The sequence below is a fragment of the Erpetoichthys calabaricus genome, chromosome 14 (assembly GCF_900747795.2).
Source record: "Erpetoichthys calabaricus chromosome 14, fErpCal1.3, whole genome shotgun sequence".
Classification (NCBI taxonomy): Eukaryota; Metazoa; Chordata; class Cladistia; order Polypteriformes; family Polypteridae; genus Erpetoichthys; species Erpetoichthys calabaricus.
This window is the reverse complement of record NC_041407.2, coordinates 48,665,233-48,688,510: the sequence shown is the minus strand read 5'-3', so window position 1 is coordinate 48,688,510 and position 23,278 is coordinate 48,665,233. Positions and strand designations below refer to the sequence as shown.

General features: G+C 36.4%; 1 protein-coding gene and 1 long non-coding RNA gene across 12 annotated transcripts in view; both read left to right on the top strand.

Moving 5' to 3' along the window:
• Positions 1-23,278, top strand: part of adgrb2 (adhesion G protein-coupled receptor B2) — a 1,003,794-nt gene that overhangs the window by 967,293 nt on the left and 13,223 nt on the right. For 9 of the 11 annotated variants that reach the window (XM_051919045.1, XM_028818906.2, XM_051919049.1 and 6 more), the window contains 2 exons: positions 944-979; positions 1,577-1,681. In XM_051919045.1, the coding sequence (XP_051775005.1) occupies positions 944-979; positions 1,577-1,681 (141 nt within the window). Of the gene's footprint in view, positions 1-943; positions 980-1,576; positions 1,682-9,464; positions 9,532-22,012; positions 22,065-23,278 lie in introns of those variants that run through there. The other 2 variants (XM_051919048.1, XM_051919047.1) reach the window with 2 other exon arrangements.
• Positions 12,233-13,040, top strand: LOC127525886 (uncharacterized). The gene is made up of 2 exons (XR_007933489.1): positions 12,233-12,586; positions 12,785-13,040. It is a non-coding gene; the product is annotated as an uncharacterized LOC127525886 (long non-coding RNA).

Genomic DNA, 23,278 nt, shown 5'->3' with positions numbered 1-23,278 from the left:
TCTAATTTATTTTTAATCGGATTAAACCTAAACAAAAGTTGAAATGTAATCCTTTAATTGGACAAATGCAAACACAAATTGAAATTTTTGAGAAATAATGCAGCAAAGCCTTTTATTATTTAGTATATTAAGTACATTTATAATATTCAAATATTTCATGTTTGTTAAGAAATAAAAGAGAAACAATACAATGTTAAAAGGATAACAGAAAGAAATGTAAAACAGAAAGGAAAAGTGAGAAAAATGGTCCTCATCTCACACACACAGAGACCACACAACACAGCTATAACAAACTAGTAAATATCACATAATACCATTCTGTTTCTTCATAAGCTTCACCCTCTTGCTCTATTGATGATTTTGGCCTGAAACCTCACTCTACACCTGTTAGGAAAGTCGCACTGTGTTCTTTCTACTGCCAGTTCCAAAGCCCTTGAGCCATCTTTTGATGTGTTCAACTGCATGGCTGCCTCATGACACCTGAACAAAAAAAGCTGATAAAAGATGAAGGAGTAAGTGCTGAAGCAGTGCTACACAGCCTCACCCGGGCATGTGGGCGGCTATTGTTTGTTTAATTGTTCTTTTACAAAACAAGAGATAGCTACATTTTAAAGCACTTTTCTCTTTATCCAGTCCATGTCTTTGCCAGTTTACTGTAGTTTAACTATATCATTTGGATAATGCAATGATTATAATTTCCAGACAGTTTTTTGGACATCTTGATATGCAATTGATATCTATTGATTTGCTGTCTATTGATTTTTTTTTGCCCCACCCCTGGACTATGTGTGGACTTCATAAATGCTGCATCAGTGTAGTTGGGTTAATATTTACGTATGTGCTGTGTATGTGTGACAAGGATAGGCACAGCCATATACAGTATTCTGTAATTTCTGGAGCACTTTGTTTTCCATCATTGATGATTTCTTCTCTCTCCCTCCAGAGAAAAAGAGTACGGTACTCTGACTTGGATTTTGAGGTAAGATAAGACTTTAACGGAAAAAAAGCCTTTTTTTCAATTTGGAGCTACTGAGATCAGGAAAGATATCAGGCACACTGCCCTGTAAGTTTGATGCCAGACATTACTCCAGCAGCCTTGGTGTATAAAAGGACATGAAACAGGATTAGAATGTTAATTCAGTTGGCTGATGCCGCACTCGTTCGCATAAGGAGTCAGACTTTAAGGCTGCTTCATGTGTGCTTGTGCTAGAAGGGCACAATAGTTGTCTTCATCTAGTGTTTTCACCTAAGAGCATCCCCGAGCATCAATGAATTAATTGTTGTACTTTCCGTTTTGTAAAAGAATTATGGTCAGCACTCACAGCTAAAACTAGTGTGAGCCAGTAAGTTGAATATCATAAAATAGTGCCACTGTTACATTGCTTATGCTTAATGTTCTGCACGTGTATTGTAAGGTAGTCTACTAATGTCAGTTCTATTCTCTATGCCTTTCTTTATAAAATAAATATTGAAATATGAAAATCCCAAATGATTATGTTCTACGGGACTTCTGTAAATGCTTTGAATCTAGAATAACAATTGCATTTAGCATCTCATCTTTTTTTTTTCTTCCTAGAAAGTGATGCACACGCGGAAACGTCACTCAGAACTGTACCACGAACTGAATCAAAAATTTCACACAATTGATCGGTACAGAGAACCAGCAGCACCCACCTTTAAGGTATGTGTCAAAGAAAGTGGAATCCAGGAGAGGCTCTAGGAAAACTTTTCTTTCCATTTGCGCACTGTACGTGCTTTGTGTCTTTTTTGTTTTTCCTCATTTCATGTGATTCATCGTGTTTTCAATGAATTACAGAATCCAGCTACCTAACTTAAGAAAGAAAGATAAATCAAGCCACAAGGACTTGATGACTATGGTATAAGAAATTTTTATAGGTCAGTGAAAGTAGAACATTATTACTTGTATGCATTTAAAACAAAAAAAAAAATCTGATAAACTCAATATAGTTACTTGACAGTTATACTTCATGTTATTTCCTTTGTCTTTACTAAAAATAATATTTTTGTAAATAACCTTTTACATTTTATTATAAAGTGTAAGTCCTTCAAAGCATATTCTTTAACACGATATTCTGCATAAAGCTTGAACAATTCAGTGAGAGCTAAAAAGATGAAAAGCCACAAATTGGATGCTTTCAATTTAGGAAGCCCAGCAATGTGGATGCCTAGGAGGACCTGGGTAGTGCAGTAAAAGCTCAAGATATCCCTAATTGACCCACTCCAAACACATAACTTAGCAGTCAAATAGAATTTTGTGAGCTTGTAGCACATAATAAACCACTGATGTTCCTTGTTGCTCATTTTTAAAATAAAAAACACTCAGCTGCTTTGTATTGTAACAAATAGAACTCTTTGTCTTCTGTTTGGTTTGGTGGGCATATGAAGGTCCTGAAAAAGTGATGATGTGCATGTTGCAAGGATAAATGCATGGGATGCAAATGTCTATGAGGAATGCCCTTTTCATTTTGCATTTGGAACGGGTTGCTTTGGAGGAGTTTAATCAAATATTCACAGAGAGATCAAATTGCTAGACCCTGTGAGTGATGTTTGCAATTCAGATATTTTTCAAATTGTAGCTACTTTTGAATCGTTTTACAACTGCCATCCTGGGTTCAATTTTCTATATACAATACTCAAGTACCAAAATCAACATAATATAAATTACAAAAAAAGATCTGGTATATTTAAGAAATCATAATAGCAAAATGCAGAATAATTTGACACGAGAGTAACATTTGATATTCCCCTTGGTCACCATTTTTGCAAAGTTTGCACATTCTTGTGGCTACATAGGTTTTATCTGGGAACTCTGATTTCATCCAACATATCAAATAAATTAATCTAAAGTTAACTGGCAATTCCAATAAATTGGGTAATATTAGCGCGTGTCTCCTGTGATAGATTGACAGCACTGTGCTGTTTCCTATATTGCACCCAGTGCTGCCATTAGGCTCAGGCTTCTCTCATTCCTGTAATGGAAAATGAGGGCTTCAATATCAGGTATGTGTAGACAGAAGGATATTAAAACTATATCTGCACATTTTGCAGATTTTTATTTACCCTGTATGTAAGATCAACTATACTTTTACACCCGTGTTTTCAAAAAAAAGAAAAGCAGTTTCCATTTCTAGCAAAGACAGTTAAGAATTCTCTTGAGTCTCTTTTTAAGAACACAGTCAATGGTAAATGTTCACTTTTCCTTAAACTTATTGAATCACTTGCATTGAAGAGTGAGATTGCTTTTCCAATTTGCCCAGTCGAGCTTGGCACCGGGTCATTTGTCCTTTAATTTGGAACATATTACTTCCAGTCACTCCTTCATTTAAATTTATTGTTGATATCGTTTAAACTGTATGACCAGTAGTTTGCTCTTTTTAAATGTAATCACCAAACTCACCTCTTTGTGATTGTTCATGAATTACATTCCTGAGAATTTTTCCCACACGGCTCTTGGGCACAATACTTTATATTTCTTCATTAGCTACTGTGCCTTGCACTAACATTTCTTTTTTTATATGTCTTGGGATTGCAGTTTTTCCACCCTCTAAGTAAATGTTCATTCTTTATAACCCACTTCAGCTTAATATTACAAAAAAAGAGTGGAATTTAAATGAAAAGCTTTGCCTAAGCTAAAGCAAAAACCCCAAGGCCCTTTCCACAGACTGAATTACAAATGCATTCACAGGTGTAAAAATACACCTGTTTTCTTTTTTTTACAGTGACCAGTTAAAATTCCTAAATTGCATTTTTCCTTATTAATTTGTATTATATTTGTTGAGTATATTGTTCTTGGCAACCTTGAATCTTCCACTGCCTCTTATGCTAAACTGAAGCTGTTTTTCTTAGATAGCTCACCCTTTTCAGGAACTTCTTACAGTAGGTTAATGCTCAACAAAAATGGTGTGCTTTGAGATTCACAAGGGCTACCATTAGGAAACTGTACATAACTTGCTGTACAGAGCACAAAACCTAGACCACTGAGCAATTAAAGAAAAGTAACATAGTCTGATCAGATATTTTTTACCATATTCCTAACCTGCAAATTGTTTTATATTTGGAGAAAGGCAAAGGATTCCTTCCACACATAATGTCAGTTATTTGCTGTTAAACATTGTGGGTCAGTCAGTAAAGGTATGGGCAGAAATCTTGTGAGAGCTGTTAGGTCCATGGTTGTATAATGGCCAAGGAATATGTGGCAACTTTACCAAGCCAGGTGTAAACTATGGTGTAAACACCATTCCCTCATGATGATTCTGTATTTCAGGTTGATAATGACCACGTCCACACAGCTAAACTAATTCAACAGTGATTTTCATTATCACCAGGATGAACTCAAATTCCTGCCAAAGCCTTCCCAGTTGTTAGATCTAAATATCTTTGAACATTTATGGAACATTTTAGAGACAGATGTTCAGGTGGATTTCCGCCTACTTCATCATTTCAAGAACTTGAAGGTATTCTTTTTGAAGAATGGTACGATGTCCTACTGAACTCAGTCCAGGAATCCAAGAATGACTGAAGTTGTTCTAAAGGCAAAGGGTGTCTTTATCCCTTATTAGGTCCTTAATATTAATATATTGTTAATGAACAACATAACATAGCAGAGTTTGTTGATCAAGTAGAAGCTAAGTTCTTGGACATAGCTTTCACTTTACTGGTCAGTCTACATCCTCATCATCCTCTATAGTCATGAGCTTAGGATAGTCACTATAATCATGAGATATTGAATCCAAGCAATCAAAGTGAGGTTGCTGTGCAGGATAACTGCCCTTGCTGTCTGTGTTTTTCTTTGGAGTAGTGGATTCTCTGCATCAATAGGAGCCATTTGAGATGATCTGAACATGAAATTATGATGTTCCTTTTTTATATTACATATGGTCCAATAGGAGAAGATTTAAGGACTTGATCAAGACAAAGCTGAATTAGTTAATGCTGGGAAACTCTCCTGGAGGAGACAGAAATGTTTCCATGAATAGGTTGTTGTGTTATGTCCAGGTCTGCATGTTGTTTTCACGAGAGAAAGAAGATGAAAAGTGAAGTGGCCTCCTTGATCAAAATACTTTGACTGTATCTTATTATCTCTGTTTTTAGGGTAACAGAAACACAGTTTCATTATCTTGACATCCAGTACAGTATTTCTTACTGAGATCTTGTTTTATCTCTATAGTGGACTATACACTTCTGAGGGACACTCGTCACTTGTCATGGGCCCTATTAGTCAAATGAGCTCTTTATCAGAACAAACTCTGCACTAAATATACATATTGCATATGCTTTAAACAATCCTAAGATTTAATTTACATATATCTATGTTACATTTCATAACATATTTAAGAAGTACAATTGAAAAATGTCATCATAAGAGCCCCAAAGCTTTCCGCCCCAAGTGAAAATGAGGGATGTTTTCAACTGCCTTGAGCCTTACTTTTGATACTGCATGTCAGTTTGCATAGCGAGTGCATGTTGCATTGTCTGTACAACAACTTATAATATTGTTTGTATCTTACATGACATCTGTATCTCCTTTCCTTCATTTGACTGACAACATAGATTGGGAAAAATCAGAATGACAGCTCAAGGCTATCTGCTTATCAGACCTGTAAGAGTTGAAATGCTTGACGTCTTTTTTTCCTTTTTTTGTTTTGGCAATCCACCATATTATTTACTTATGTTGGTAATAATTTAAAACCCAACAAGATGCAAAACAGTGTACATTTATTTATCTATAAATTATCTATCAGTTGTCACATTTTCTTTGCATTTTGATGTACTCATTTTATTATATTGGAGGATAAATATATAAATGCCTTCTCAAGTATAGAAGAATCATTGCATTGATTGACTTTCTTCTCTCAACCAGAATTTGACCTAGAACTTTCTAGAAAACTAAAAGTATCTATCAATCATTCTGCACAAGTTCAGCAAGACTTTTCATATCTAGTTGCATTTCAAAAAATGACAACTTTGTGAACTTTGTTTTCGTAATTTATTTCAGAAAGGTAAACCTTCATATATGCTATATTCATTACACGTAAAATTAAATATTTCAAGCCCTTTTTTATTTTAATGTTTACGATTATGGCAGATAGCTCATGAAAAGCAGAAATCCCATATTTCAAACAATATTACTTACGATCAATCAAAAAAGGGTTTACAGAAATATCCAACTTCTGAAAAGTATGATAATTTATACAGTCAATACTTGGTTGGAGCCTCTTTACCATGAATTACTGCATCAATGAGGCATGGCATGGAGGCGATCAACTTGTGGCACTGCTGAGGTGTTATTGAAGCCCAGGTTGTTTTGATGGTGGCCCTCAGCTCGTCTGAATTTTTGGGTTGGATGAGTCTCATTTTCCTCTTTACAATACCCCATAGATTGTGTATGGGGTTCAGGTCAGGTGAGTTTGCTGGCCAATCAAGTACAGTAATACCACGGTCAGCACATCATTTGATATTTAGTTTTGGCACTGTGGGTAGGTGCTAAGTCCTGCTGAAATAGGAAATTGGTATATCCATAAAGCTTGTCAGCAGATGGAAGGATGAAGTGCTCTAAAATCTCCTGGTAGATGGCTGCATTGACTTTGGATTTGATAAAACACAATGAACCAACACCAGCAGTTGACATGGCAGCCCAAATCATCACAGACTGAAAAAACTTCACACTGGACTTCAAACACCTTGGATTCTGTGCCTCTCCTGACTTCCTCAAGACTCTAGGACCTTGATTTACAAAGGAAATGCAAAATTTACTTTTGTCTGAAAAGAGGAATTTGGACAACTGAGCAACACCCATGTTGTTTTTTTTCCTTAGCTAGTTAAGATGCTTCTGATGTTGTCTCTGGTTTAGGAGTGGCTTGATATTAGAAATGCAACAGTTTTAGCCCATTTCTGAAGAAGTCTGTGCGTGGTGGCTCTTGAAGCACTGACTCCAGCCATGTCCACTCCTTGTGAAGCTCTCCCAAATTCTTGAATCATCTTTTCTTGACACTCCTCTCAAGGCTGTGATCATCCCTTTTGTTTGTGCACTTTTCCCTACACTCTTCCCTTCCAGTCGAGTTTCCATTAATATGGTTTGATAAAGCACTTTGCAAACAGCCAGCCTTTACAGCACTGACATTCTGTGGCTTATCCTTCCTGTGAAGGATGTCAATGATTATCTTCTGGACAACTGTCAAGTCAGCAGTCTTTCCCATGATTATGGTTACGTGTACTGACCTAGACATAGAGTTATACAGAATTTATACTGTTTGAATAGCAATTTACTCAAACTCGAAATGAGGTATTCTAATAATCTGAGACAGGGATTTTATGATTTTCACAAGCTCTCTACTATAATAATTAACATTAAAACAAAAAAAAGGCTTGAAATATTTCACTTTACATGTAATGAATATGGCATATATGAAGGGTTACCTTTTCGAAATAAATTATGAAAACAAATGACCTCTTTTATGATATTCTAATTTTTTGAGATGCACCTGTATTTGGTCAGTCTTCATATGCATTAACAGACTTGATCTCCTGTTTTTGAATGCATCACAAAGTTTCTTGACAGCTCAGAAGAATGATAATTGAAACAGGGGCTCAGCTTGTCTGTTTCTTAGTGATTATGCAAACATATTGAGGAGGAGCTGCCAACCACGATGAAAGTATTCTGATAAACTCCAAAAATGTGCATATTAGTGTGACTTGTGAATAAAATTGGTCTGATATAATGGTTGTAGGCATGTTGTGCAATGGGATTGCTATAATGTTCAGGTCTGGTTGGCATCAATTGCTACTGGATAAGTTCCAACTTTCTGCTACTGTGAAATGCAGAGAATGAGTTTAGAAAATGTGGGGATGGATGGTAGATTGTGTGCTGAGAGAAAAGCCATAAAATTACACAGTATTACCAGACAGGCTTAGTTCACTCACTATTTTAACATAAAAGCTCACAGTTTTAATGTCTGAATTGATATTACAACACATACAGTCCAGAATCCATCTCTGGGTTCAAAAAACTGACTTCATTGCTAAATCAGAGACAACTCCTGATTTTAATCAAGTTCCTAGTTATGCTATATTTCTTATTGGCCATTTTGCATACTTTTCAGATGAAGTAAGAACTTTTCTAAGTATTTAGAAATATAAATTGAATTAGGGAGCTCCAGATCTGCCAGTTCATAGCTCTGACATTACATTATCCGTACATGCAGCATTTTCTCATTTACGTTATCTATCTATCTATCTATCTATCTATCTATCTATCTATCTATCTATCTATCTATCTATCTATCTATCTATCTATCTATCTATCTATCTATCTATCTATCTATCTATCTATCTATCTATCTATCTATCTATCTATCTATCTATCTATCTATCTATCTACCTACATTTATAGTTGCCAATGACTTGCCTTTTAAAAGATATTTGCAAATTTGTTCAGAAGCAGTACACATTTATGCTGATTTTCAGACTTCAGATCTGTTTCAATCCACAGACTGATTGCAAAACACAGAAACATAATGTTTGATTAAGTAAGGAGTTCAGTGAGGATTTAAAATTTCAAAAAGAAATTGATTGCAACTGAATGCTACTGGCAATGTGGCTCCCCAGGATTAGTATTGCTTACCCTGGATATAGACATCATTGAAAACACTTTTTGTTATTTACTACTGCCTAACAGGTTGTATAATTTAATCCCAAAAAAACTACAGCCAACAGCAGGGGATTACTTCACCATTATCCTCTCTCAGTCATTGGTAGCATAAACGTTTCAAGCAGGACCAGCATGTCACCAGAGACTATACTCCACAGTCCAACTGCCATGAGTATGCTGGAAGTCAGCAGAGAGTAATCACTTTTCAATTTATATTGTGCCTCTTTTACCAAATACCACAAAGGATTCTTTATTATTTATTTTTGTATATAGCACACATTTCACACGTTCAGGATTTGTTAACACCTAAACAGCAAACACTACAAAGTATATACATACAAAGAAATTAGCTTCTTAAAGATCCTAATAATAATAATAATAATAATAATAATAAACCAAACAGTAGAATTTAATTCAAAGTGTACACAAGAAAAACATAGGCACTGCTAATAAACACAGGTTTTCCCCACAATCTTTATTTGTGAATTTATTTGCAGAATTTAGTACAGTAGTCTTTGAGATAATATTGAAGAATTAATGGCAGGCACATTTTGATTTCTGTTTAAGAAAATTTGTGTTTTTATAGAAATGTCATTTTCATGGGGTGTTAGCTGTCAGTACAATGCCAACTATTTGATTATGTCTATTTTAGCACTGAGCTACCGAAAAAGTTCCCCCTAGTTTCCAGATAAAACAATGGGGACACTTTATTTTAGGGATTATACAAGTGGCATCCATGCTAATTTCCATGAATTCTCCCTGGAGCACTCTCATCTACTTAATATTTGCTATGCAGGTGTCTCCAAGAAGGAACAGAGACGTTAAAAAACGGAAAGTGGCCTACATTTATCAAGAAAGTCAAAGTAAGCATTCTGAGCCCCTATCCAGGAACTCTGTCTTTCAGAGTTGTAACAAAGTCACACATTTTGTTGACTTGTTACCAGTTGAACAAGCCCCTTGTAAATGTTGGAAATGCTTTACTTAGCATAGCGCTAAGCTTTGTAGTTACTGTAAATTAGTTTCCAGTGTTGTGTTAATCACTTCCCATTGAATTGTGTTCTGCCTTCAGTTTATACATTTGTTCTGCATCTCTATTAGTCCAATAAGAGCACAAAACTGCTAAGTGTTATTTGCAATGTGTTTGTGTGTGTGTTAGTGTTCTTCAACTGGATTTATGGTTTTAAAATAATACTTTTACTTATGCATACTTTTATGCATTTAGGAACAGTGTAAACGGCTTTGCCAAGTCCATTTTACAGATACTTTAGGAAATCACCTGCGACAATGACCAAGCTCCCAACAGAAGGGAGGTACCTTTGACAGTCTTCTTATTTTCTCTTTATGAATAAAGTCTGTGATTCATAATTTCCTCAGATTATCATTCACACAGCTGGCAATCATTTCTCAAACTGTCTGTTGAACAAATAAGCTATTTTCTCTTTCACGCCTACTGTAAAAATGTCTTAGACCATGAATTTCTCTAAGGAGTAATCACAAGCCTGAAGTCAAAAATATAAAATGCCATAAGAATTTAAATCTGCAAAGGGATTCAGTAACTGATCTAGACAGACAGCGAAAACAATGATGGAGGTTCAGCCTCTGGATCAAGTCAAAATAATATCATGACTATGCTAAGGGAAAGGCTTCCAGCTAGTGCCAAAACAATTAAAATACTCTAAATAAGTTCCAAGAGAGCAGATGATCTGTTTGATAGGACGTCACCAAACAGGCAGTATCATGGAATGGGCGAGTAGGCACCTACTGAGGGTGCTGCAATTTTCAGGGAGGTCTGTTATAGGTATTTAATGACTGAAAAGAAATTTTTAACTCTTTGGAGCTTAATCTGTGGTGTATGTACCACCATTGGTACCTGAAGAATTACTGGGTAGTACACGAGAGGGCACAAAAAAATAAGAAAAAAAGCCATGAGCAACAGGAAAAGAGAGGGGGAAAAGACCCTAACACGCGAGACTGCAGTTACAAGGCAAGACGTGCTTCTAGGGTGTGAGTGCCTGTTACTTCAACATTCCGCATGGTTTAACTCAATAAAGTGGTAAGAATCTGGCTACTGTTTTAAAACAAAAAAGGGACTTTCATTATTGCCTCCTTTTATGCTATAATAGAATTAGTAAAAATACACAATTTCAGCATGCTTTGAGGGTCTGCTGTTGTGAACATATAACTATCAGTTGACTGAGTTTAGTGAGTGGTGAGATTATAAAGCACCATACACAGCTACAATAAAAGAAGGGAACCTCCACATTTATTCACAGTTTGTTACAAATATGAGTGCACTTGTCAGCCCAACTATTCATTTCCTGTCTGGTATATCTAATTGAGGGTTGCTGGAAGGCAGTGCCAATGGTGGCTGCACAAGTCAACATACAATTTTGCATGGGAAGCCAGCCTCACACACATTTGACAAGACATTGTTCCAAAATAAAATGTATTTGGCTATAAAATGTCCACATTAGCAAGACATTTGTTAAAGTATACAAGTTAAAGTCTTAACGTCTTAAAGTATACCAGTGTAATGTGTTAATGGAAGTGCATAATGTCAGAGATGTGTAATTAGTATACACTCAATTTGTATTATTCAGTTTTTTTTAACCAAACCATTATTGGTTAGTTTATTAGTATAACAAATAAAATTTAACCTATCGCACATATGACACATATACAGGAGCAAATGCAGTACCATCTCCAGTTACGGCTAATTTCTGTACTTACAGTCAGTTCAAAATAACATACAGGTATAAGCAACAGCAAAATCTGATCTGTTATGTTTGGTAACTTGAAAACAACAAAACAAAAACTGTTTTATAGGAATTCTGAAATAATCTGTATGCTGATTGCATAACGGTAGTCTTAAAGTTGGGACAAATATAAAAAAAGAGACAAAAATTTGGAAAAATTAAAGCTTCAGGTGAATGCCATTTGAAATTTGAAGTTGTCTTACCTGTGGATTAAATATTACGTTTTAGGAAATGGTCTTAATCAGCTAATGTCTCCTTTATAGTCTCATAACAACAAATGTCATAAACAAGACAAAGAGATTTTCCGATAAACCTGCTTTAAAAGATATTTTCTATAAAAGCAGCTTTAAACAGTTTGTGTAAATGAAAATATTGGAAATGATTTTGATATGTACTAATTCATGTGGCAAAGACATAGTAATGTTTGGTTTTTTTAGTTTTGGTTTTAAGCAGTATCTATTTTTCAGTTAAAGGACGCAAACTGTACGTGGATTCATTTAGTACAAGCACATAGTAAGATAAATCAGGTATTACACAATCAGCATATAGTTCATCATAAACTCCTTGATAATATCCCCTAAAGAAAATAAAATGTTCCCCATTTGTAATTACCATGTGGGGAAATCCTCCTCTTTCCAACGCACAAAATTCAGAATCTGAACTGCATATATTTTGTAAAGTAAAATTATGTAAATTTAAGGTTAAAGTAAAATTCTAAAAATCTAAATGTAAGGCTTTCTAATTTGCATTCTATATCAAGCCATACTATTTTTAATACATTACAAAAATCTCTCTATTATAAAAAAAATCCTGCAGAGAAACAGTAGGGCATCGAGACGTGATCTTCATGTTAAGATCAGCGAAGACACTTTAAAGACCCGCGAGACTAAAGAGATTGGCCACGGAGCATCTTGCGATGACACAGAACATGCGATTCTTGCAAGACACGCTTTACTTACAACCAAATAAGAGCACGGGCAGCAACACACTCAGCCGTGTTTTGGTTTTGAGCACACACAGATCCAGGGCTCTCAGTGCATTTAAAGTGTATAAGGACAATTCGTTATAGATGAAATGTGGACGACTAAGCGAAGAAGAAAGCAGCGTGGAGTAAAGAGACTCAAAAGCGTTGGAGAGACAAAAAAGAAAAAGAATAATCTAGGTGCAAGTTCAGAAAATAAGGAAAGTAGTTATCAGCCCGGAAAAAGTGGAATTGAAAAAAAAGCACATCCAATCTGGGTGTTGGCGCTATACATATGCAGAGCAGGTTAGAGATTATTAAAGCAATGGAATTTGAAAGGCTCAAAAAAAAATGTTGGCGCAATACACATGTGGAGAAAGTTAAAGAATATAAAAGTAGGAAAATTAGAAAGTGTAAAAAAAAAGAAAGTAAAGATCGCAGTAGCGCAAACAAATGGAAATTATTACTCGAAAAAGGGAAAATAATCACAACGGACCAGGTGTCATTGAAACAAAAGCAGGATAAAGCGAGATCAGAAATAAAAGACAGAGTAGAAAACAAAGTAAAATGCCATAAAGAGGTTAAATAAAAAGGGGGCCAAACACATGCAGAGCAGGTTAGAGATAATGAAAACTGGAATTCAAAAGATGTGAAACACATGCAGAGCAAGATACAGAATATGAAAGCAGAAAAAAACAAAAGTGTAAAAACAAAGAAAGTAAACATATTAACTGCTGATGATGTAGATCGTTTTGTCTGTGCTGAAATTCCAAACAGAGAAACCTATCCTAAATTATGCTACAAAGTCATTAAACACATGTCTCACTGACCTCATTAAGAAGATTCAGCACATTGGGACTCGAAAGATTCCAAATATTGTTTTTACAGAAGTTCAGAAATAAAAGTGAAACTAATGAAATAGCAACAATTCAAAGCAAAAAAACTTTTAAAAGTGTGTGTCCAGAAAAACAAAAATGGGGGTTCGCGAGCAAAGCGAGCAGTGGGCAAAGCCCCGTAGTAATTTCTTTAAAAAAATGTATATTAAATGAAAAAGACACACACTCATGCAGAAAAACTATCTGTAATACCTTGTTAAAACCTCTAATACGATATCACCTTTAGTTTTACTTACTAATACCTCAGTACTTAACTATTTAAGAACAGAAAAATGTGGTACTTCAGGGCATTTTTAAATTCCTGGGAGTGATACACCAGGACAAAAGACTAAGAAAACCCTGCTTTAGTTTGTTAACACTAGAATTACCAGAGCCTACGAAAAAACTCGTAAATCCGTCCCACCTTAAATCGCGTTTTAAATCCGTTTGCACCTCTCCGCCAGAGTCCTTTGTCATCTAAATGTGCTGATAAAGCTACTAGCAGCCAGCTATTCCATCCCCCCACCGACTTAGAATGAACTTCTCTCCTAGCTCAAGCCTTGCCTTGATTTGATTACCTGGGATTGAAGTGGAGTTTTACAGTGGAAATAATTCTAGCGTTATTTGGAATACACGCATTTCATGTGTGTTCCATTTCTATAGTTGGCTGTGCAAACACATTTTTAAAACAGAAACGTTTTTCATATTCTAATAGTAAATGACAAAATGTAGGCATAAACTATATAACGTATGAAGCCTGAAGTCCATATATCAAAGAAACACTTTCACAAAAGGTACAAATAAAAGAACACGTGCGCCTTCATTCAAAAAAAAAAAAAAAAAAAAAAAAGCCGCGTTAGCATGCCACATTGACATTCTTACTACAACTGCTGTGGTGGCGTAATGGTATCAGCGCCTGACTAGGAATCAGAGGGTGGGGAGTTCGATTCTGCACGGCTCCACTTCGAGAAATGAACTGCCCTTATTCTTACAATTTTAGAATAACAACATAAATTTGATTTCAGTCTGTAACAGCCGGTGTAACTTATGATACTGGTAAAGGTTAGCTTTTTTTTTTTTTTTTTTTTAATTCACTTTTCATTCTCGCAGTCGCATTCAGAATCAATCCATACAACCCCATCTGACACAGCTGGTTTCACATAAATAAAAGTGCACTTTTATTCAAGACTATAACCGAAGAATAAAGAAAGCAAGTTACAGTTGGTGGTTGATACGACAGCTTGCGTGGTGCAATGTTAAGAACTGCTGATTTCCGATCCGTGCTATATAAAATCATCACATTCAAATATTAACAGTTCCCACACACCCAAGGTCCGCCATTCCTACATTTACAACATGTGTACTTGTTGCAGTGTACACACCTCTCTGTGCTATGGTTCCTATTACAGTGAATGAGCACCTGACACTGTACTTTCTTCCCTGGGGGAAGCTGAGGTCTTAGAACGGAAGTTTGTTGACGCTGTATCATCTTTTCTTTTTCCATCGCCTTTTCCTGTAAGAAGCGACGACGAAGTTCCTCTGCAAGGTGAGCCATGAACACTCTTCTTTCCTCAGCGGACCCCGTGCATGCCTTATACAGTACGTGTGCGTTCATCGCTGCTAGGTCAAGGATGTTGTAGAACACAGCAACCGGCCAACTGCGTGTTCCTGTTCGCACTGAACAAGCACGCGCCTTCTGGTCCATGATGTCAACGCCACGCTGGGGAAAAAAGAAAGACAAATATATGTGACATTTTGAAGAAATCATTTTATCACCAGAAGAGCACCAGAATACTTCGTAACACTAATATTTTTTTCATTAGCATACCTTCATGTGGTTGTAGTCTGTGACCGTGTTTGGTTTTTTTTTTTTTTTTATCTTGCCCAATCTCCACATCATGGTGCATTGTGCTGAGAATGCAGACAGACTTCATCTTTTTGGGCACATACACTGTCAGCATGGCACTGGGAGATCTAAACACCAGCGTGGAGAATTGTTCGTGTACTGAACTGACTTTAGCTGCAGGTGGAAGTTCCCGTCGCACTTTATTCATGGTGCCAAGCAGAGTTGTATTGCGGTGCAGCAGTCTATTAGCCAGCGAAAGTGACGTGAAGAAGTTGTCTGTTGTTACGGTTCTGCCTTTTTGGATTGCGGCAGATTTGGAGACAAAGTACATGTGCAATGCCACTCCTTATTTAGGAAAAGATCCCAGTCGTCCCACGGGAGAAAGACTTTCCGAGTCTGTGGTCATAAAGCTTATGGAGCCATTTCTGGACAAAGGCAGAACCGTAACAACAGACAACTTCTTCACGTCACTTTCGCTGGCTAATAGACTGCTGCACCGCAATACAACTCTGCTTGGCACCATGAATAAAGTGCGACGGGAACTTCCACCTGCAGCTAAAGTCAGTTCAGTACACGAACAATTCTCCACGCTGGTGTTTAGATCTCCCAGTGCCATGCTGACAGTGTATGTGCCCAAAAAGATGAAGTCTGTCTGCATTCTCAGCACAATGCACCATGATGTGGAGATTGGGCAAGATAAAAAAAAAAAAACCAAACACGGTCACAGACTACAACCACATGAAGGTATGCTAATGAAAAAAATATTAGTGTGACGAAGTATTCTGGTGCTCTTCTGGTGATAAAATGATTTCTTCAAAATGTCACATATATTTGTCTTTCTTTTTTCCCCAGCGTGGCGTTGACATCATGGACCAGAAGGCGCGTGCTTGTTCAGTGCGCACAGGAACACGCAGGTGGCCGGTTGCTGTGTTCTACAACATCCTTGACCTAGCAGCGATGAACGCACACGTACTGTATAAGGCATGCACGGGGTCCGCTGAGAAAAGAAGAGTGTTCATGGCTCACCTTGCAGAGGAACTTCGTCGTCGCTTCTTACAGGAAAAGGCGATGGAAAAAGAAAAGATGATACAGCGTCAACAAACTTCCGTTCTAAGACCTCAGCTTCCTCCAAGGAAGAAAGTACAGTGTCAGGTGCTCATTTACTGTAATAGGAACCATAGCACAGAGAGGTGTGTACACTGCAACAAGTACACATGTTGTAAATGTAGGAATGGCGGACCTTGGGTGTGTGGGAACTGTTAATATTTGAATGTGATGATTTTATATAGCACGGATCGGAAATCAGCAGTTCTTAACATTGCACCACGCAAGCTGTCGTATCAACCACCAACTGTAACTTGCTTTCTTTATTCTTCGGTTATAGTCTTGAATAAAAGTGCACTTTTATTTATGTGAAACCAGCTGTGTCAGATGGGGTTGTATGGATTGATTCTGAATGTGACTGCGAGAATGAAAAGTGAATTAAAAAAAAAAAAAAAAAAAAAAAAGCTAACCTTTACCAGTATCATAAGTTACACCGGCTGTTACAGACTGAAATCAAATTTATGTTGTTATTCTAAAATTGTAAGAATAAGAGGAGTTCATTCCTCGAAGTGGAGCCGTGCGGGATCAAACTCGCCACCCTCTGATTCCCAGTCAGGAGCTGATACCATTACGCCACCGCAGCGGTTGTAATAAGTGTGTCAATGTGGCATGCTAACACGGCTTTTTTTTTTTTTTTTTTTTGAATGAAGGCGCACGTGTTCTTTTATTTGTACCTTTTGTGAAAGTGTTTCTTTGATATATGGACTTCAGGCTTCATACGTTATATAGTTTATGCCTACATTTTGTCATTTACTATTAGAATATGAAAAACGTTTCTGTTTTAAAAATGTGTTTGCACAGCCAACTATAGAAATGGAACACACATGAAATGCGTGTATTCCAAATAACGCTAGAATTATTTCCACTGTAAAACTCCACTTCAATCCCAGGTAATCAAATCAAGGCAAGGCTTGAGCTAGGAGAGAAGTTCATTCTAAGTCGGTGGGGGGATGGAATAGCTGGCTGCTAGTAGCTTTATCAGCACATTTAGATGAGAAAGGACTCTGGCGGAGAGGTGCAAACGGATTTAAAACGCGATTTAAGGTGGGACGGATTTACGAGTTTTTTCGTAGGCTCTGGTAATTCTAGTGTTAAGGACAAGTGATTATGAAAATGTGAATTTCTATAATTTTGGTAACCTTGGTTATAAAGTAGTGTGATAAGTAGCATTATAAATTTAAAGCTTATTACTAATTAGAATTTGACATAAAAAATCATGTTTCAATGACAGAATCGGCTAAGTTCTGCACTCATAAGGTTTAATTTATTCTCTACCTTATTTACACTTTTCTTCTGAGTGTCCTGCTGCATCATCTAGCATCACTACTCACAACCATCTTTATAAAACTGCCACTACTGGCTAAAGGCAATGGTTTTTAGGAAAATTCGGGGCCATAAGTTAAAGGACATAGCTCTGATATTTTAGGATGTACTGGATATGAAGGGCAGGTATTATGTACAGGTTAGTCAGAATCTATATTTGAATATGACATATCAATTTATCGTATCTCCTTTAAGCACATTAAGATTTTTCTATAAAAAAATAACTCAGTGATGAGTTTCTAATATTAAACAATTTTAATAATCACTTCTCCATGTATATTAAATTATTCCAGTTAGTTTATTGAATAATTTTGTGTAACAGAAACAACACCAAATGATCATCAAACACCCCAACCTCTCACAGGTTGCTCTAATATTTGGGAAAACTGGCTGTTATAATTTGAACTGCTATGTTGCGCAATAACATAGCAAAAGTACTAACAATTACCCAAACAGTCAAAAACCATAAAATTATGGTTCAGGACTGTTAGAGCTCAGGTTGTCCTTATTTATGTGATACACATGAGTTAACTCCACAGTTGTTACCTGGAGAGGAGGAGCCAATAATTAGACTGAAAATGTCTATAGATTAGGCTTTTAAATAGCAAAGAATATATTTAAAAAACTTCTAAACATGTGTCTGATAGTGTTATTTATTTAATGTTTTAAATTGCATATTATAATAGAATGTATCATTTATGAATTATAAAATGCCTAACTAAAAAACTTAATGTTCTGCCCAAATGGATGGAGATATTAGTTGATCAATTCGCACTGATTAATTGCCTAATTTTATTGGTTACAGTATGATAAAGGCTAATGAACCTATAATGTAGCTTACAGTAGGCAATATACAATTATTTAAACAACAAAAACATACCACGTTTGCTTTTGGGGATATTTTAGGGGGGTATAAGGAATTGAGCAATTTCACTCTGTGCTCTTTGCTATATATCTGCTTGGACATGGGCAGCACCTGCACCATCCTGTTTCAGGTCAGATACCCCTCCAAGGACAACTTAAAAAGCTCAACGGCAAGCATAATCATCACCACAAACAGAACTGACACACTGACATTCTGTTCTCCATACTCAGGCTTACTATATACCTTGACAGCCTCTCTACAAGCAGACTTGGATTAGCATACATCACCACAGTAAACTTTAAACACTTGTCAGGGTGTAGATCGGAGTATTATATCCATAGGTCTGAATCTCAAACAGACGAGGGTTGAATAAAAAGTATTGCCTCCATATCTATTGCTTGTGAATGGATGGGAATGATGTAATAAACTAAACAATTAAATTATTTTTAGAATATCCACTTTATTTATTTATTTATTTATTCATTTTTTAATTGTATTGATTTTATTGTAATCCTTCCATACAAATAGATCAATTTTTATAAAAAAAAAAAATAGGATTGAAAACAAATCCACCCCCACCCCTAAGAAAGAGAGCATGGCCAACGGACTAAAACTTAAAAATAGTTAAAATAAATAAATTGTTAATAATAAGAGTTTAATAGGCGGATACAGATAAATGGAGAAGAAAAAGAAATAGGGAGACAATCTACTTCCTCAGTGCTTTAAGAGCTCATTCTAAAATATTATTGTTTAGATCTGCACAGATCCTCTAAGTGAGAATTTGATTTTTTCCAATTTCAAATAATATATAACACCAGTTAACAACTGACTTAAAAGAGGAGAGTTAGAATAGTTCCAGTTTAACAAAATAAGTCTGTGTGACAATAGTGTAGAAAAGACAATCACAGTTTGTTTGTCCTTCTCCACTTTAAGCCCATCTGGAAGGACACCAAACACAGCTGTTAGTGGATTAGGAGGGATTGGGACACCAAGGCTGTCTGAAAGGCACTTAAAAAATTTTGTCTAGAATGATGTTAATTTGGTGCAGGACCAAAACATGTGACCCAGTGAGGCTGGAGATTGATTGCAGCGTTAACAGGTTGGATCTTGCCCTGGAAACATTTTGGACAATCCACTTTAATTATGTGTATTCATTTTTCTACATTGCCACCCAATTACCATTGTATACATTTTTGCCAATGATAAACATGTTTTGTGAAGCCATCTTGGTAGAGGTCCACACTCTGTGTCTGCAACCATGTCCTCACAGCATTCTTAACTTTTTCATTCAAGCGTAGCAATGGCCACAAAGATCTTTTTTCAATTCTGGAAACAGTTATCATAATAAACAGCTTGCTTATGTCAAGCAAATTTCTGTCAGGGATTCAATGGCAGCATGTTGCTTAAATTGCACTGAAAAGTGTTCAGGACAGGGTTCCATTTCATGGATTGCAGTAAAACACCCATTCACTGTACCTGCAGGCAACTGAGGTGATAGAAAATAACCCACAAAAACATATGTTGATGAGACATGACATTTAAGGCATTACTTTTCATTCAAGCCTTTGGTTGAAAATTGTTTACTGTCAAATAAATGCAAAGAGTACACGACACGTGTTTCGCCCTCATTCTGGGCTCATCAGGTGTACACACTCCACTGCACTCCCTCTCGGGAATCGAACCTCGGACGTCAGCACCAGAGGCGATGCCCCTAACGTTGCGCCACGGTGTGTTGTTCGTTTATTTGATAGCATGTAGATCGGGGTAATTACATTCACGGCATTCGTAGTCTGTGTCACAATCTGATTGTATGGGTGATATATATATATATATATATATATATATATATATATATATATATATATATATATAATATATATATATATATATATATATATATATATATATATATATATATATATATATATATATATATATAGTGGACACTAGGGGTCGCTGTTGCCCCGTTGAACCCGTTAGATAGACGTCCCAGACACACGTGTAAAAGCACAGAAGAATAATCTTTAATACTTCTTCCATAAAGTACCCAAAGCACTGCACCTTCCACAATTCTCCAATAAATAAATCAATACAATCATTAATAATCACATAATCCTCCAACTTCCAGCAGCTCCGTCACACTCCCACCCAACTCCGGCTCGGTCTGCTGGGGTTTCCCACAGTTCCTTTAAAGTCTATGACCCGGAAGTATTTCTTCTCCGGGTCAACACCAAATCTTCCTTCATCAAGCGTCCCAGAAGCACTTCTGGGTTGACATCCTCGTAATATCCCCCTGGTTCTTGGTGAGTTCCCCCTGGTGGCACCCACGGCATCCAACAGGGCTGAGGATACGGACTCCATGTCCCATGCTGCCCTGTGGGAATCCCCTGCGGGAATATATTTATATATATGTACAGACAAATATGTGAACATCACACATTTCTGTTTGTGTAAACTGTGTGAGTTCAAATTAATTAATTAAACTGCCTGAATTGTTGCTTCAAAATAAATATGAATAGTTGTACTGTGATGTAGAAATATATTTCCAGAGTGTCTGCAGATGGTGTTCACTACAAAACATATAAAAGCTAAAGGTAAAAGCCAAAACTCCATAGAATAACATTCTTCATATTTTATTTGCATTTAATAGAGTATAACATACAGTGTTGTATTTTTGCCAGAGTGCTATCCATAATAAAACATAAATTTAGGAATTATACTCTTATTTTAAACTTACTAAAAGGAAGAAAGATTCTATGGAAAAGGTAGTATGATGCCACAGTGAATCCAGTTTCCAGAATTTGAAGTCCATGTCAAGCTGTGGGCATTCTCCCTGTGTCTTTGTGGACTTTCCCTCAAGACTATTTCCTGTCTTGCTTCTGTCAGAATGGACTCCAGCCCCCCACTAAACTGAATTGGGGTAGATAGGTTGGAGAGTAGTTAATTGAATTTATTTCTTTTAAAACAGAACCTTCAATGAACAGCACCTTAGTATATGAACTACATGGCATTTGAAGCTTTTGGTGTTAATGTATCAAATTATTATTGTTAATTAATCTGCTGATAATAAATCTTTTAACCATTCCAATAGCCTCAGTAGGTACTGTACTGCAGGTCCATTCCTACGGGTTCATGAAAACGGATAACTTCTGTTCCTTAGTGAGATATCAAATTAACTAAACAAAAGAGCACCAGATCTACTGCACATTTTAGGTCCAATTGTGCAAATGAATGAAAAAAACAATAATTGTTGCTCAAATGACTATTATTCAAAGTATATTTTTATCTTAATTTTATATAAATGAAGTTGCACAAATTGAATATTCACTATGTGCATTTGCTGTATGTGGTAACACATTCCAAGGCACTGGATTTTTGTGAGCTCAGTAGTGATATTAGGTTTTTTGGACAGGAGATTCTTTCTCATTATGTAAGAGGACTTGACAAAGCCTAGTCATATTAAGCCATTACAATGATAGTGCTTGATCATTCTGATGTACTTGTCTACTTTTACTTTCTCAATCTTAACCTATCAATGCATACATTTATATGTGTACATATGCATGTTTGTATATACCATGTATTTCCTTCAAAATGCATGTTTTCTGTCATAGTTTGACTATAGCCAGGCAGTCAGCCGAGGCACTGGAGGCAATCCTGAGACAGGTAAAAGAGGAATCGACAAGCTGACCTGCAAACCTTTCTTACAGAACTGGGCACATAATATTTAGTAATAATGGCAGCTGAACCAACATTTGTCTAAGGCATTTGAAATTCAATGTGTCCATGTCATCTACTACTTACATCTAACCTATGGTAATTACTTCTAGTGCTCTGCACTGTCAACAAACATAACTACTACAGTATTTTATAATGTGTGTGCAAGAATTTCAAATAAATATCTTGTGAAAGCAAGAATATTGCTATGATTCAAAATAAAATTATACTTAGATTCAGCCTTAATATATTTTTTGTTAGAAACTATCCCTCACATTTGATGTTGTAGGGTATTTCTAATAATATTTTTACTATAATCATAATCTTCCCAAATCAACAACTAAAAACCACCAAACCTCAAATATTTGATTTTACTGCCAGTGACATCAATCTGTGAACACACACTAGTAGAGCAGACGTTTTGATGACTGATGACTATCAACCCCAATTCTATCCAGTCCATTTCTCTCCCTCCAGTTAATGACTAGGACATGTCCACATCACTTTCCTTTTCTTCTTTCACATGTCACAGTAGCGCTTCCACATGTGTAATAACTACAACTGTAAGGGTGAGCCAATTGGCAGTTTGATGTTGGGGTGTGTTTTTACTAGATTTGAATATACTCTTTATGATCAAGTTAATTTCCTCCATGGATTCTGGTTTCTCTCACTGTCAAAAAGCATGCTGTTTGTCAATCAGAATCACCTAATTGACCGCAGATGGGTGTGTACATAAGTCTTTCTTGGTTTGGAACTGTGTCACTATATAGAATAGAATTTCCACATTTTGCCCATTTGTTGTAATGAATAAAACAGGTACAGAAAATTGATGGATGGACTGCTGACTTTCTGTAGTGATTGCTATGCAGTTTATGCATTAAAAAGTCCAAAAGTCCAAATACTGTAGTTTGTCTTATTTTTTGCCCTTAGCCTAGTCTTGCTGAAGCCAGGCGTATAATACAGTATATACATCTGGAGACAACCATCCATCCATCCATCCATTTTCCAACCCAGACACAGGGTCATGGGGGTCTGCTGGAGCCAATCCCAGCCAACACAGGGCACGAACCAATCCTGGGCAGGGTGCCAACCCACCGCAGGACACACACAAACACACCAAGCACACACTAGGGCCAATTTAGAATCGCCAATCCACGTAACCT